This window comes from Pleurodeles waltl, chromosome 10 (genome assembly GCF_031143425.1).
Source record: "Pleurodeles waltl isolate 20211129_DDA chromosome 10, aPleWal1.hap1.20221129, whole genome shotgun sequence".
Taxonomy (NCBI): domain Eukaryota; kingdom Metazoa; phylum Chordata; class Amphibia; order Caudata; family Salamandridae; genus Pleurodeles; species Pleurodeles waltl.
Window position 1 is genome coordinate 917,331,745 of NC_090449.1, and position 14,772 is coordinate 917,346,516.

At 45.7% G+C, this 14,772-nt stretch overlaps 1 protein-coding gene across 1 annotated transcript in view; it reads right to left on the bottom strand.

Moving 5' to 3' along the window:
- The window catches only part of LOC138262462 (ATP-dependent translocase ABCB1-like), a 571,226-nt gene that overhangs the window by 223,229 nt on the left and 333,225 nt on the right, over positions 1-14,772 (bottom strand). The window contains exons 17-18 of the mRNA XM_069212358.1: positions 13,921-14,004; positions 13,628-13,831 (exon numbers count right to left, since the gene is read on the bottom strand). Of these exons, the coding sequence (XP_069068459.1) occupies positions 13,628-13,831; positions 13,921-14,004 (288 nt within the window). The remainder of the gene's footprint in view (positions 1-13,627; positions 13,832-13,920; positions 14,005-14,772) is intronic.

Here is a 14,772-nt window from a genome sequence, read left to right on the forward strand (position 1 = left end):
AGAGAGAGAAACAACTTTTTGGAACTTTTAAAAGACCGAGAAAAACTTTTGAAAACTTTTGAAAGTTTTCAGAAACTTTTTAGAAAGTTTTAGAGAAGGAAAGTTAAACTGTTTAGGTTACTGTGTATATTCTGAAGTATTTGGTATATGTTTTTCTTATGAAAAGCACCAATGACAAAGTGGTGAAGCAGTTACAAGTACTTATCCCACCGCTGCACCACACATGTAGGAGGCTAGCCTGGTTTATAGTGGGTACCTTGTGGTACTTACACCTTGTGCCAGGTCCAGTTATCCCTCATTAGTAGATTAGTAGTGTTCTAGCAGCTTAGGCTGATAGAGGTAGCTATAGCAGAGCAGCTTTGGTTGAACAAGGAGACATGCAAAGCTCCTACTATACCACTTATATCATATAGCACTATATCACAAGAAAACACAATACTCAGAGTTACTAAACATAAAGGTACTTTATTTTAGTGACAATATGCCAAAAGTATCTCAGAGGATATACTCCCTTAGGAGGTAAGTAATATACACAACATATACACACAAACCAAAATCAGGTAAGTAAACAGTTAGAAAAGTAGTTTAAACACTGTAGAACACAATAGAATGCAATAGGGGACAATAGGCCTAGGGTCAACACAAACCATATACTCCAAAAGTGGAATGTGAACCACAAATGGACCCCAGGCCTAGTGTAGTGTGTAGAGGGTCACTGGGAGTATAAGAAAACACTAGGGGTGTCCAAAATACCCAACCCCAAGACCCTGAAAAGTAGGAGTAAAGTTACCCTACTACCACAGAAAGACAGTAAAGTCGAAATAGGGGATTCTGCAAAGGCAACAACTGATTGCAAAGCATTGAAGACAGATTCCTGGACCTGAGGACCTACAAAGGAAGGGGACCAAGTCCAAGAGTCACGCAAGTGTCCAGGGGGGCAGAAGACCACTAAACCCCGGATGAAGGTGCAAAAGGGCTGCCTCTGGGTGGAAGAAGCCAAAGATTCTACAACAACGGAAGATGCCAGGAACTTCTCCTTTGGTCAGAAAATGTCCCACAGCGGGCTGCAGGACGCAGCGTTGTTTCCATCCAAAAAGACCACAAACAAGCCTTGCTAGCTGCAAGAGTTGTGGTTGAGGATTTTGGGTGCTGCCCAGTCCCAGGAAGGACCAGGAGGTCGTCCCTTGGAGGAGGAGACATAGGGGGTGCTCAGCAATACAGAGAGCCCAAGCAGAAGCAGACAGCACCCACAGAAGCACCTGAACAGGCATTCAGAAGATCTGAGCATGGCGGCTGTCTCAGTAGAACAAAAGAGGGTCCCATGAAGTCAGAGTCGAACTCAGTGACTTGGGCAATGCAGGAAGGAGTGCTAGGGACCTGGGCTATGCTGTGCACGAAGGAAGTCTTGCAAAAGTGCACAGAAGCCCTAGCAGCTGCAGTTCGCATCATACACAGGATTACCGTCTGGCTTGGGGAGGCAAGGACTTACCACCACCACATTTGGAAAGAAGGGCCACTGGACTGTCGGGGACACTTGGATCCAGCTCCTGTGTTCCAGGACCACGCTTGTCAAGATGAGAGGGGACCCAGAGGACCAGTGATGCAGAAGTTTGGTGCTTGTGTTGGCAGGGGGAAGATTCCGTTGATTCACGGGAGATTTCTTCTTGGCTTCCAGTGCAGGGTGAAGGCAGACAGCCCTCAGAGCATGCACCACCAGGAAACAGTTGAGAAATCCGGCAGGATCAGGTGCTATAATGTTGCTGGAAGTCTTCTTGCTACTTTGTCGCGGTTTTTCAGGTGTCCTGGAGCAGTCAACGGTCGATCCTTGGCAGAAGTCAAAGAGAGAAGTGCAGAGGAACTCTGATGAGCTCTTGCATTCGTTATCTGATGAGAACCCCACAGGAGAGACCCTAAATAGCCCTCAGAGGAGGATTGGCTACAGAGAGAGGTAAGCACCTATCAGAAGGGGTCTCTGACATCACCTGCTGGCACTGGCCACTCAGAGGTCTCCATTGTGCCTTCACACCTCTGCATTGAAGATGGCAGAGGTCTGGGACACACTGGAGGAGCTCTGGGCACCTCCCCTGGGGAGGTGCTGGTCAGGGAAGTAGTCACTCCCCTTTCCTTTGTCCAGTTTTGGGCCAGAGCAGGGCTGGGGGGGATCCCTGAACCGGTATAGACTGGCTTATGCAAGGAGGGCACCATTTGTGCCCTTCAAAGCATTTCCAGAGGGCAGTAGAGGCTACTCCTCTCAGGCCCTTCACACCTATTTCCAAACGGAGAGGGTGTAACACCCTATCTCAGAGGAAATCCTTTGTTCTGCATTCCTGGGACTGGGCTGCCCAGGCCCCAGGGGGCAGAAACCTATATGAGGGTTGGCAGTAGCGGTAGCTGCAGAGAATACCCCAGAGAGTTAGTTTGGCAGTACCCAGGCTCTATGCTGGAGCCCCAGGGATGCATGAAATTGTCCCCCAATACCAGAATGGTATTGGGGTGACAATTCCATGATCCTAGACATGCTACATGGCCATGTTCAGAGTTACCATTGTGACGTTACATAAAGGTATTGACCTATATGTAGTGCACACGTGTAATGGTGTCCCCGCACTCACAAAGCCCGGGGAAATTGCCCTGAACAATGTGGGGGCACCTTGGCTAGTGCCAGGGTGCCCTCACACTAAGTAACTTTGCACATAACCTTCACTAAGTGAGGGTTAGACATAAAGGTGACTTATAAGTTACTTAAGTGCAGTGTAAAATGGCTGTGAAATAATGTGGACGTTATTTCACTCAGGCTGCAGTGGCAGTCCTGTGTAAGAATTGTCTGAGCTCCCTATGGGTGGCAAAAGAAATGATGCAGCCCATAGGGATCTCCTGGAACCCCAATACCCTGGGTACCTAGGTACCATATACTCAGGCTAGGTACCAAGGGTATTGGGGATTATAAGGGTGTTCCAGTGTGCCAATCAGAATTGGTAAAATTAGTCACTAGTCTGCAGTGACAATTTTAAAGCAGAGAGAACATAAACACTGAGGTTCTGGTTAGCAGAGCCTCAGTAATACAGTTAGGCACCACACAGGGAACACATACAGGGCACACTTTATGAGCACTGGGGTCCTGGCTAGCGGGATCCCATTGACACAGGCAAGAACAAACATACATACAAGTAAAAAATGGGGTTAACATGCCAGGCAAGATGGTACTTTCCTACAAGTGTGCACTTTAATTTGTGTGTTAAGTATACTGCACTTTATAAATGATAAAAAGAAACATGCACTGTTTATCATTCAACCACAGTTCACAAAGTAAAGTACTTTTTTAAATGCATTCAAATAGTTAATTCTTCCTAATTCTTAAAACCTTCTTATATATTTAGAAAAAATGCTTTGCTTCTTTGTTGCATGTGGGTAAATGGTTTTCAGGAAAAAACGCTGTCGCTAAAGCAATAAAGAGCGTTTAGAAAATTACTAATTTTAAACATTAAGGACCCGATCTCTGTATCCTCTACAGTATATGTGGATACCATGTCCTCTCTTACATGGCATGGAAAACATCTTGTGCATGCTTCAGAGGTGTCTGCTGAAGCCCCACCTCCAATTGCAAAGGAAAAGGTTTCCTTTGTTTGATGAAAAACAGCATGCCATGGGCTTTGATGAGCTGTGAAACTGATAAATTGATAGGACAACTCAGCCACCACAGCTTTGATTTGGGGACGATCAACACCACTGGAAAGGGGCGATGCACCCCTTTTCCTGGGTGCCTCTCACTATTATATCCCTACTCAAAGGATCAGTGCAGGAGTGTCATGCTGCGGTCTCCTGTGGCCCAAGCAGAGGGCTCGGTTCAGGCTGCGGTGGGAGCCACGGTCCATTTTCCCTGCCGCAGGACTTGCCGCGGCCTCTTTTTTCAGCTGCGTCTTGCGTTGTTTCCCGCAGAGTGGTCGAGTTGGGTGTCGACCCTCGCTACGTTCAATGCACAGCATGGATTTTTGCCGCAAGGTGTCTGCGTCCCCCCGAAAATTCACTTACCATGTGCCCTGCTCTAGGGCTCTTTTTTCTTCCCTTATTTATTTCTTTTTCTTTTTCTTTTTTTCCTAGTGGGGCCATATTCTCTTCTTCCCAGCATGCCCTTTCTTCTTGGCTTTTCCTTGCATGCATCTGGTTCCCTTGCTAATATGGCGCCTTTTTCTACCTTGTTCTATAGTCTTCTTTCCAATCCAAAATGGCCTTCTTGCTTTTTCCTGCATGTCACTTCCTGCTAAGGGGTATATAAGAGATTAGATTCTTGTTCTCCTTGCGCTGCAACACTTCCTTTGGTGGTGATCACACTCCGGCTGGTTTTTCTCCGATTCCAGTTTTTGTTCCTGTTTTTTCCAGCTTTTTCCAGTTATTTTCTTGGAGTTAGAATTCTGATTTTTCACATGTCCTTTTTCTTCTGTTCCAGGGAGTTCCTGTCATAGAGGTTTTTTCCCTTAGGGGTTTTTCCTTCTGAAAAGGGTCACCCCTACCTTGGCCAGAGCAGCCCCTGCAAGAATCGACATGGCACGTTAGTTCCAGCTGACAAAGGCAGTAAGCGAAGAGTAGATTGTGACAAGGAGGGCAATTCCAGACCAAGAATCAACACAATTGAACCAGAAGGGAGAATTAAGGGTCATTGACCCCATGAGATGGGATATTGAACCATTCTACTGAGGCCCCAGTTTTTCTGGCTGCTATTGGGTATATGTCCAATCATCCTGCCTCAACGGAGATGAAAGCCCACAAGACAATAGGACCTTTTGTCAATCACATTGGGCCTCGTATTGCATCGGACCCCACACCCCAACTGAAACAGAAGGAAATCTTTGTGTCTCCTGGGTGGGCAGGTTTGGGTGCTTAGCCCAACAATGCTCACCCAGGGGTGATTAAAACCCAGAAGAAATCATTCTGCCACCTTCAGAGGCAAAATTAAGGGATTTACTTCCAAATTGCCAGACAAAATATGAAAACTACCCTCAAAGAATTCTCAATTTCCTTTACTTTTTCAAAGCAAAACTTTGGCTAGGGGTCTGTTAGAAATTGGGTCTCTAGTTGGCAGTCAGTTTGCACTCTGTCAAGCAGGAGCACTCACTCTAGTCAGGGTAAGGGAGATACACACTTAGGATAACTCCTGCTCAACCCCTTGGTGCTTGGCACAAACAGTCAGGCTTATAACAGAGGCAATGAGTAAAGTATTTTCACAAAACACACACAGTGACACAATGACAACACCACAAAAAGACTCCACACCAGCTTAGAAAAATAGTCAATATTTATCCAAATTAAACAAGACCAAAATGATAAAAATCCAACATACAGGGGGCGTGGCTAAGGCGTCTTGTAGTGCTCCGGACCCCTTCGTCATCCGCCTTAAACCGCATATGTAATCCGCCTTCATCGGCGGCACCTTCCTGCTCCAGGGGCTGGATTGCCCCCTTAGAAGAAATTGGAGAAGCTGTGTTTGGCTCGGCTGAGCGGTGTAGGGCGCCCGTGGCTGCCGCACCTAAAATGGCGGACAGCGGGTGACTTCGGTGATACTGGCGGTGGAGAGGGCCCGAGACGACGCTGTGCTGGCTCCAATTTGGGGGCCGCGCAGAAGCCGGAGCGACGCTGCTGGGAGCTGCGGGCAGAGTCACTGGTGAGCGCACCTGCCGTGGGGGCCGGCAGAGGATCGGACTGGATCACCTGGACATCAGGAGGCGAGGGGCAGCAAGACTGAGGCCCGGAGATCGGGTGAGCTGAGGGGGGTGGTGCAGGGCAGGGAATCGGGGGGCACGCATGCAGTGAGGAGGTGAGGCCCCCCTTTCCTCCCCCCTGGGACTGTGGGACCAGCAGAACGGTGGTAGGATAAGCACAAGGTTTGGGAGTAAGAAACGCAGCGTCACCGGAGGGACATGACCTGGATAGCCTATAAGGCCAAATAGATGACCTCTGATGATGGACAGCTACGGGCGGCGATGAGTGAAGTCAGCTGGTGATCATAGACCCCAGGATAATGGAGCCCAGCCTGCTGCCTTGTGGAGTGTGAAATCGCGCGTCAGACTTGGGGCCACAGAGGAGGGCGATGACGGCCCTGGAACCTTGTGTGACGACTTAGCTGGGCATTACCAGTAGACTTCCACCAAGGAATTGAAATTTAAGCTCGAGGAATTTCCGACCATGCACCCCTTTGATTTGCTGTGGGACCCACTCAATCACTGATTCGCCCTATGTGGCGACTGATCTCTGGTATCTGCAGGATGAGACTTACATCAGGCAGCTGCGGCGGGCACTTCGTGAGTACTTTGCTCTTAATGAGGGGTTCGTGGCTTCTCCGGGAACCTTGTGGGCTGCAAGCAAGGCGGTCCTACGAGGGGCGGCTAGAGGCCTGATATGAGATCAGGAGCTCTCTCAAGTTCAAAATATTGAACAACTGGAGGTACTGGCAATGCATTTAGAAGCTGAACAAGAAGCAAGGCCCAGTGATGGCGTAGCTCGACAGCTTCTGTTAATACGTGAGGAAATCCGTGATCAATCTCTGGGAGCTGCAAAGTACCCTTGGCAGGCAACCACTGCAAGGATTTATGGTTGGGGGGACAAAACTGGAAAGTTGCTATACTGGCTGGCATCCCACCATCAGAACTCTAAGATCATTCCCGAAATCTATGATGGGAAAGGGGTCCGCGCCTCAGGACACCAAGAAATAGCTAATGCCTTCGCCCAGCATTACTAGACACTGTATTGGGCTTCGCCATTGATAGTGCCAGACTGTGCCCACCAACTACTGGAGGATGTCCCTCTTCCATGGTTGCCACTGGCAGAGGTGCTAGTCCTGGATGAACCTCTCAGTGGGGAGGAAGTCGGGCTGCTATTTCTGTGCTGGGAACGGGAAAAAAAACAGGACCTGATGGTTTTCCCTTGGAATATTATAAGGCTTTCCGGGAGGATCTGGTGCTGAGCCTATCAGGACTCTTTAGGGAAGTGGAACAACAAGGGTCCTTCCCGGTGGGACTGGATACTGCTTCCATTGTGGTGCTTCCTAAAACCCAGCTCCCATCGCTACAATGTGCGGACTATAGAACGATATCTCTGATTAACAATGAGGTAAAAATCTATGCCACTATCCTCACTACCCGTCTCAGGAGGGTTCTACTGTTGCTAATCCATCCCGACCAGTGCGGGTTTATGGCAACTCGTAGCACACGACATTGCATCCACTGATTGAATGTGGCTTTGGCCGAACGCCACCGATTGTCCCGAGACCTTGCTCTTCTATTTATAGACTTTGAAAACGCCTTCCACTCGGTTGACTGGGGGTTTCTCTTTTTGGTGCTTCGGAAGGCGGGTCAGTGTTGGTGCCCCTGGTGAGTTTGCGTGACTGTTACGACTGGCAGGAGATGATACCCTTACACAGACTCAGTTTTTAAATACCTTGGTATTTGGGTAACCCTTCTGCCTGAGTTGACGTGAGCCAGGAATCTGGCCTCCCTCTTGGCACGTATCAGGGCAGACTTGCAGAGGTGGCAAGCATTGCCATTAAATGTGATGGGCCGTGTAGCCCTGTACAAGGTGATGTTCTTACCAATACTTTTATACGTTTTTCAGAACTTTCCTCTCCCAATCCCACGCTCGTGATTCAAGGCTCTAGAGAGCACCGCCACGTCATTCCTCTGGAAGGGGGCGAGACAACCGGTGGCTGCACAACACTGCCGGAGAGGAATATACAACGGGGGCTTGGGTACTTCGGATCCATATCTACATTACCTGGCAGCCCAGCTTTTGGTGATTCATGATTGGTTTACTGGGGGGTGAGCAGACCCGGCCTATCGGGTAGAGTTGGAGATACTGGGTTTCCCACTTTTCCTTGATATGCTATATGTTGCACCCCTCCTCCAGGACATGGAAGCGGTAACAAAGGTGGTTTATTTGGCATGGCGTGCTGCGCTATGGCACACCCATTGGAATGCTATTGTCACTCATCAGACTTTGCTGTGGCGGGGAAGGTGGCTGAGTGCAACGGTGGCACTGGAAGGGGTCGTGGAGTGGGATCTCTTCGGTATTTCGCTGTTAGGAGATGTGTGGAAAGGTGGTGCATTTAAATCATTTCAGGAACTGCAGGCAGACTTTCAGTTATCCCGGATGCAGTTCTTTAGATACCTCCAGCTTCCGTATGCTCTGATGGTGCCCATACCGGCCGCGGGCCCTGTGCCAGAGTTCAGCCCACTTGAGGCCAAGCTGCTCCTGGGTAATCTGGGAGGGAAGGGGGTTTCCCAGGTTCATAAAATGTTAGTTAACAATGTTCCGGGAGATCTGGATTCGATTAGGACTAAGTGGGAGTCATGGGTGAGGGCTTTTGAAGAAACAGAATGGAGGAAGGCATTGATTGAGCCTAGGCTTCACACAGTACAATTTTCCTATTTACATAGAGCACATCTAACGCCTAACAGGCTGCACCGTGCTGGTCTTCGCCCCACTGATCAGTGTCCACGATGTGCAGGGGAACCAGCAGGTTTTTTCCAGATGGCGTGGTCCTGTCCAGTATTGCACATATACTGGGGTAAAGTAGTTCAAGAACTGAGCATGGTGTTGTAGCACAAGCTGCAGATGTCCGCCAAACTTGTCTTATTGGGTGTGATTGAGGAAATAGGAGGATTACGAGTGATCCGTGCCTTTGAGGGTACGGCCCTGCTGGTCGCAAAGAGAGACATTGCTGCCACCTGGAACTCTCCTACAGGTCCGTCCCTCCAAAAGTGGAAAAGGGGGGTGGACTGGTGCGCAAGCCAAGAAAAACTGGTGTATGAATCTAGGGTTTGCCCCCGGAAACATGAGAAGGTATGGGGAAAGTGGCTGCGGTTGCTGCCATAGGTCAATGGAGGGGTAACGACTCTCAGTATTGTGTCAAGAAATGGATCGAAGTCTGTCCCCTGGAATGTTTTAATGTAAATCATCAATGCTGTCTGGATTTGGATCTCACTGTGCTCACCTGTGCAAGTTGTTTTGTAATTTCCTCTTTTAAAAACAATAACAATTTGTTTATCAAAATACAATCCAACATACACAAGCAAAGATATGAATTTTTAAAATCAAAAGAGTCTTCATCCATAGAAATCCAGGGATGCGGTTTTCTAGCACTAAGTACCAGGTTTGCATCAATAATGAAGCGGTAAAGGCGAAGTTGTGTCAGAAAAGCAAGCAATGTGTTGATTCCTCACTTGCAAGTCAGGCCGTGTTTTGATTCTTTCCTCACAAGGGAGGCCGTGCATCGATTCCGGGTGCACAGCCTCACGTCCGTGTGGGGATGTTAAAGATGTTGACGCCCAGGATCAGTGTGTGGAAATTTCTGATGTGCTGTGCAAAGGGTCCACAGTGAGAACAGGCACTTCGTCGCATTTTTCAGCTGCGGGGCGGGACATGTGTTGATTTTTCAGACGTGCACACAGCTGTGCATGGATTTATCCCTGCAGGTCACCAGCTTCCACTTCTATGGACCCAGTGAATGGATGTGGCACCACTTAGCAAGTCAGGACTCCCAGCAAAAGAGCACATGCACTGGCAAATTAAGCCTTTGATGTCCCAGAGAGTTCAGAACAGGGGGCAAACTCAGCCTAAACCCTTGTAGAAACTTTGCAAGCAGGATTTCAGAAAGCAAAGTCCAGTTCTTTCCCTCTTCAGGCAGAGGCAGCAGCAGCCGGACAGCAGAGGAAAGCAACAGACAGAGTGTCAGGTCCTCCTCAAGCATCAAGCTCTCATCCTTGGCAGAGGTTCCTCTTGATCCAGAAGTAATCTGAAAATATGGGGTTTTGGGTCCACTACTTATACCCAGTTCTGCCTTTGAAGGATGCAAGCTTCAAAGGAAAGTCTCCTGCCCTGCCCAGGCCTGGCCCCAGACACACACTAGGGGGTTGGAGACTGAACTGTGTGAGGACAGGCACAGCCCTTTCAAGTGTAAGTGTCAGCTCCTCCTTCCCCACTCTAGCCCAGGAGACTCATCAGGATATGCAGACTACACACCAGCTCCCTTTGTGTTACTGTCTAGAGATAATTTACAACAGCCCAACTGTCAGTCTGACTGCAACATGGAATACACAAGCAGGCAGAGGCACGGAATAGTTAGGCAAGAAAATGCCCACTTTCTAAAAGTGATATTTTCAAACAGACAATCCGAAAAACAACTTTACCAAAAGATGTATTTTTAAATTGTGAGTTCAGAGACCCCAAATTCCACTTTTCTATCTGCTCTCAAAGGGAATCTGCACTTTTATAATATTTAAAGGCAGCCCCTATGTTAACCTATGAGAGAGATTGGCATTGCAACAGTGAAGACTGAATTTAGCAGTATTTCACTGTTAGGACATGTGACACACATCAGTACATGTCTCACCTTTTACATGCAGTGCGCCCTGCCCATGGGGCTACCTAGGGCCTACCTTAGGGGTGACTTACATATAGTAAAAGGGAAGGTTTAGGCCTGGCAAGTGGGAATACTTGTCAGGTCGAATTGGCATTGCAAGACTGCACACACAGACACTGCAGTGGCAGGCCAGAGACATATTTACAGGATTATACATGTGGTTGGCACAATCAGTGCTGCACGGCCACTAGTAGCATTTGCTTTACAGGCCCTGGACACCTCTAGTGCACTTTAATAGGAACTTACTAGTACTGTAAATCAAATATGCTGATCATGGATAACCAATCACCAATAGCATCAAAACCAGCAAAAAGAATTACAGCACAGGGTCCAAAAACAGGAGGTCAGAAGCAAAAAGTACAGGTTTACCACGCCAAGAGCTGCCAGGTCTAACAGGGTCTATTGGTGAAAATGGAACGAGATCAACTCTGGGAGTTTGTACCCATTAGATGCATGTGTCAAATCCAAGATTGTGTGTTTTACATAGAGAACTGCAAATATTTCTACTCAAAATGTCCTGCAAACATCAACACTATTCAATCCAATTTTGTCTAAGTGATGGATATCTGGGATATTTGGAATTCTGATAAACCAGCACTGAGAGGACCCACTCAAGAAGCATCTGTGAGTACTAGAGACCTAGGGGAATCCAGTGGGGCGTAGCTTGTATAGCTCTCTGAACGTTTTCTTACCCTACCCAGAGTGCCATCCAAACATCAATACTATGTGTAAAAACCCTTTATTTAATCTCAGTTTCAAATCTATACCTACAAATGTATTTTCTTTCAATAACCTAGGGAATGGTTTGCGTACTGAGGCACAGGCAAAGTCAGTACTTAAGTATACTACAAATGACAGATTTTTGAAAACTAGAGATTCAAAAGGACCCAGGGTGGTATCTCTTGCACTAATGACAGCAGGTTTTCTTATACATAACATCCTGTGAGTGCAAAAAATATGCCTAAAACCACCCAATATCTTTTTACATTCCACAGTGAGTGGCTGCAGGTTTTGGGCAAGGGGTTGGCTAAAATCCAGAAGACAACAACATTAAAGTCTAAGCATTTGTGAAATCTAGAAATTAACTGATGTCCAAGTGGTTGTGACTTGTGTTGATACCTGCAAATGGTTTACAATTGTCAACACTACATACAAATAAATTAAACTCTGCTTTCATTGGAAAAGTCTGTGGGTTTTGTGCTGGGAGCAAGGAGAGGTGGGCTACCAGTAGCTAGAAACCCCTACTAACCCTGGACATTTCTGACAAATAAGGTTTTCTGGAATTTCGGAATTATCAGATCACATGGAGCTCACTATCTTACAGATACTGCCTTGCAAATGTCAATATTTGGTGAAAGTATCTGACCAGGAACTTGCAGCCAGTGGCAAAAAGACTTTATATTCTGCATTCATCTTCTTTCCTAATAAAATAAGACCTCACAGCTACCTGTAAGCCTCTTTGTGTGTGATGGAAACAGACCAAACTGTGACCATGTAATGATTATAATGACAATAGTGAACTTTACACAGTCACATTTCTGCCCCTTATCTATTCAGCAGCTACCAACTTTTCAAAAGCATGCCTTTTCCAAAGAATGATAAAAGTGTTTTTCTTATTTTCTGCCCTGTGCTGTGGGTTCCTCTGCACCTTTTGGCACAAACAGTACTAAGAGGGGAACGGGAACACTGGGGGGAGGGTCGCTTTTGAAGCTTTCACGTACGTTTGGCATTTTCTTTCAGGGAATCCTGTTTTGAAGCATAGTTTGTTATATGCACGTCCAGATGTTAATAGTAACTTGAAAAAGCATTGGTATTCATAGGGAAACTCCTAAGTACAGGTTATAAGTTCAGTAACACAGTTGAACTCTCATTATCAGTTCCAAAAATAAAGTATAATAAGAAGCAAATCTTTTGTGTGTTTCATTTCCAAATAATACCATCTGGTTTACATATACAATTTATACATTTGAAACAAGGGCCTGACATCTCATTGTCTGCCTTACTAAAATGTATTATGTTCTGTAACACATGTAATAAGGTGTACGTTGTAACCTTCACATTTGTGACAGAGTAACCCTTCCAATAACATGTAAATCAGACCCGAAATCGGCTTTCACAGAACATGCATTTCTGACATTTTAGCAAAAATATGTGACGATTTAAATGGTAAATATTTGCTTTATGAGAGAAAAGCAAATGCAATTGTTAACCTGAATTTAAAAGCCATTTGCGATTCATAAAATTCTCTTGAAAGCATATTTTCATGGAAATATTTTCCTCACACTGGAGAAGCAGCCTGAATTCACAGATTTTACTATTTGGTAGGAGATACTGTGAATATTTTGTTGTTGTTATTTTTGTAAATTGACCTTACAATTCAAGCCACCCTCATTTAGGGCCAGATGTATCAAAGCTTTTTGCATTCGCAAACGGTGCGAATTGCAAAATTCCACCATTTGCAAATGCAAAAATGCCTCTCAGAATGTACGAAAAGCTTTCACAGTGCAATTTCAAGTAATCGCTAAAATAGCGATTTCCTAAAATTGCGACTCCATTTAGGGAACAGCAAATTGTGATTCCCTAAATAGGTAAAGGCACATAGGGAATACTTATTTGTGATTACCAATGCACATGTATCATGCATTTATTTTCTAAATGCAAATTTGGCATTTAGGAAATGCAATTACCACAAATTGAAGTTTGGTGGTAGGCATGTGCAATTTTAAAAAATGCATTAAAAATGCATTTTTAAAAATGACATGTAGGGCACACATGCCCCTAGGGCATGTGTGCACTTTACATGTCCACAAGTATTTTTTTGGGGTGCATCAAAGGGGGCCTTAGGCACCCAGCACCCTGGGATTTGCATTTCCCAATTTGCGATTTCATTACAGGAATTCGCAAATTCGGAAATGCTAAACCATTCGCACCTATGGGGCTATAGGCCCATAGGGCTGAATGAAGTCCCATTCCCTAATAGTGGTTTGCTAAAAGCAATTGCGATTTTTAACAAATCGTTATTACCGAATCGCAATTTTTATGTATCCCATTTTGTATTTCTCGAATAGCGATTTCTTAAATTTCGCTATTGAAGAAATGCAAACCGGGAGCTTGATATATCTGGCCCTTAGTGTTTAGTGCAAAATTCACACTCAAATTCAATTGCAAGAAGGGCTACTCAGAACAGAGTAAACAAATAAATACGTCAACAAAACATACTCTTCCAGCTTCTTCCAGAGCAGCTTGGTCCTTAGAAGCATGGCCAGACATAGATGTTGTCTTAATTACGAAGGCAGCAAGGATTACTGGTATACAGCCAAAAATCAGGAGGGTGAGTTGCCATCCATAAACAAATGCAATTACAATAGCTGTCAGCATGGTGCAGCTGGCTAAAGTAATAATAAACAAACGGCCTCCAGTAGCCTGTAAAAAAGGATACAATATTTAAATATTTCACAAATATTCACTGAATTAGATGTTTGCAATAATACACGATGATTATTTTGGCATACCCCTTTGGCTTGAGATGCATCTGTTGAAAGACGTGTGATCAAAATTCCTACAGCATTCCTTCGATCATCAAACCATCCTATTTCCTGGAAAAAATAAATATAAACATCATATAATAGCCTTTGTACTCTCGGCCTTACACAATCAAGTATATTTTTCTCACAGCAGGATCTTTAAAAAGTTTATGTTCCATGCTATGTTCTGATTAGTATTGAATCAAACCTTTATGTTATGGAGAACAGAATCACAAATTGAATGAACCACCTCAACATTAATGGCCTTACTATTGCTTCCCTGAGGGGTGGAGGGGAAATTACGGCCTGTACTCCTGGGAACCTAAATCTAGAGATTATGATTTATTTCCCTAGTAATGTGGGAAAACACTCACACTCATGAATTCTCGGTCCAAATCCACAGGTTTTTGTCCTTCTGGGGGAATACCTTTCCCAAATTCGCAGCCACTTGCCACCTGTTTGATAGTAAATTGATGCAGAGGCTTTGTTGAGGGCAACTTGGGTATGGGGAGAGATAAGGAGAGAATTATCAGCTCTCCTCATTGTGCAGGAACAGGGAGGTCAGCGACTGGCCAGGCAAAGGTGTTACCTGTAGCTCAGCTGCTTTAAATCCATTTCCAAATTCAGTGTTCGCGAACCTAGGATTGACAGGTCTGGAAACACAAGGTTAATCAAAAACACTTGTAGTGACATCTCCCTGGGAAGTACCCCTCTGCGTCACATGTAGTGAGGTCCCAAGTAGCTTGCTTACAGTTGGAGTTATTCATGTATCATGCTTCTATGCAGCATTGTATTAACTTTGTCTGAATTATTCGCCCACAGCCCATTAATTGTCACTTA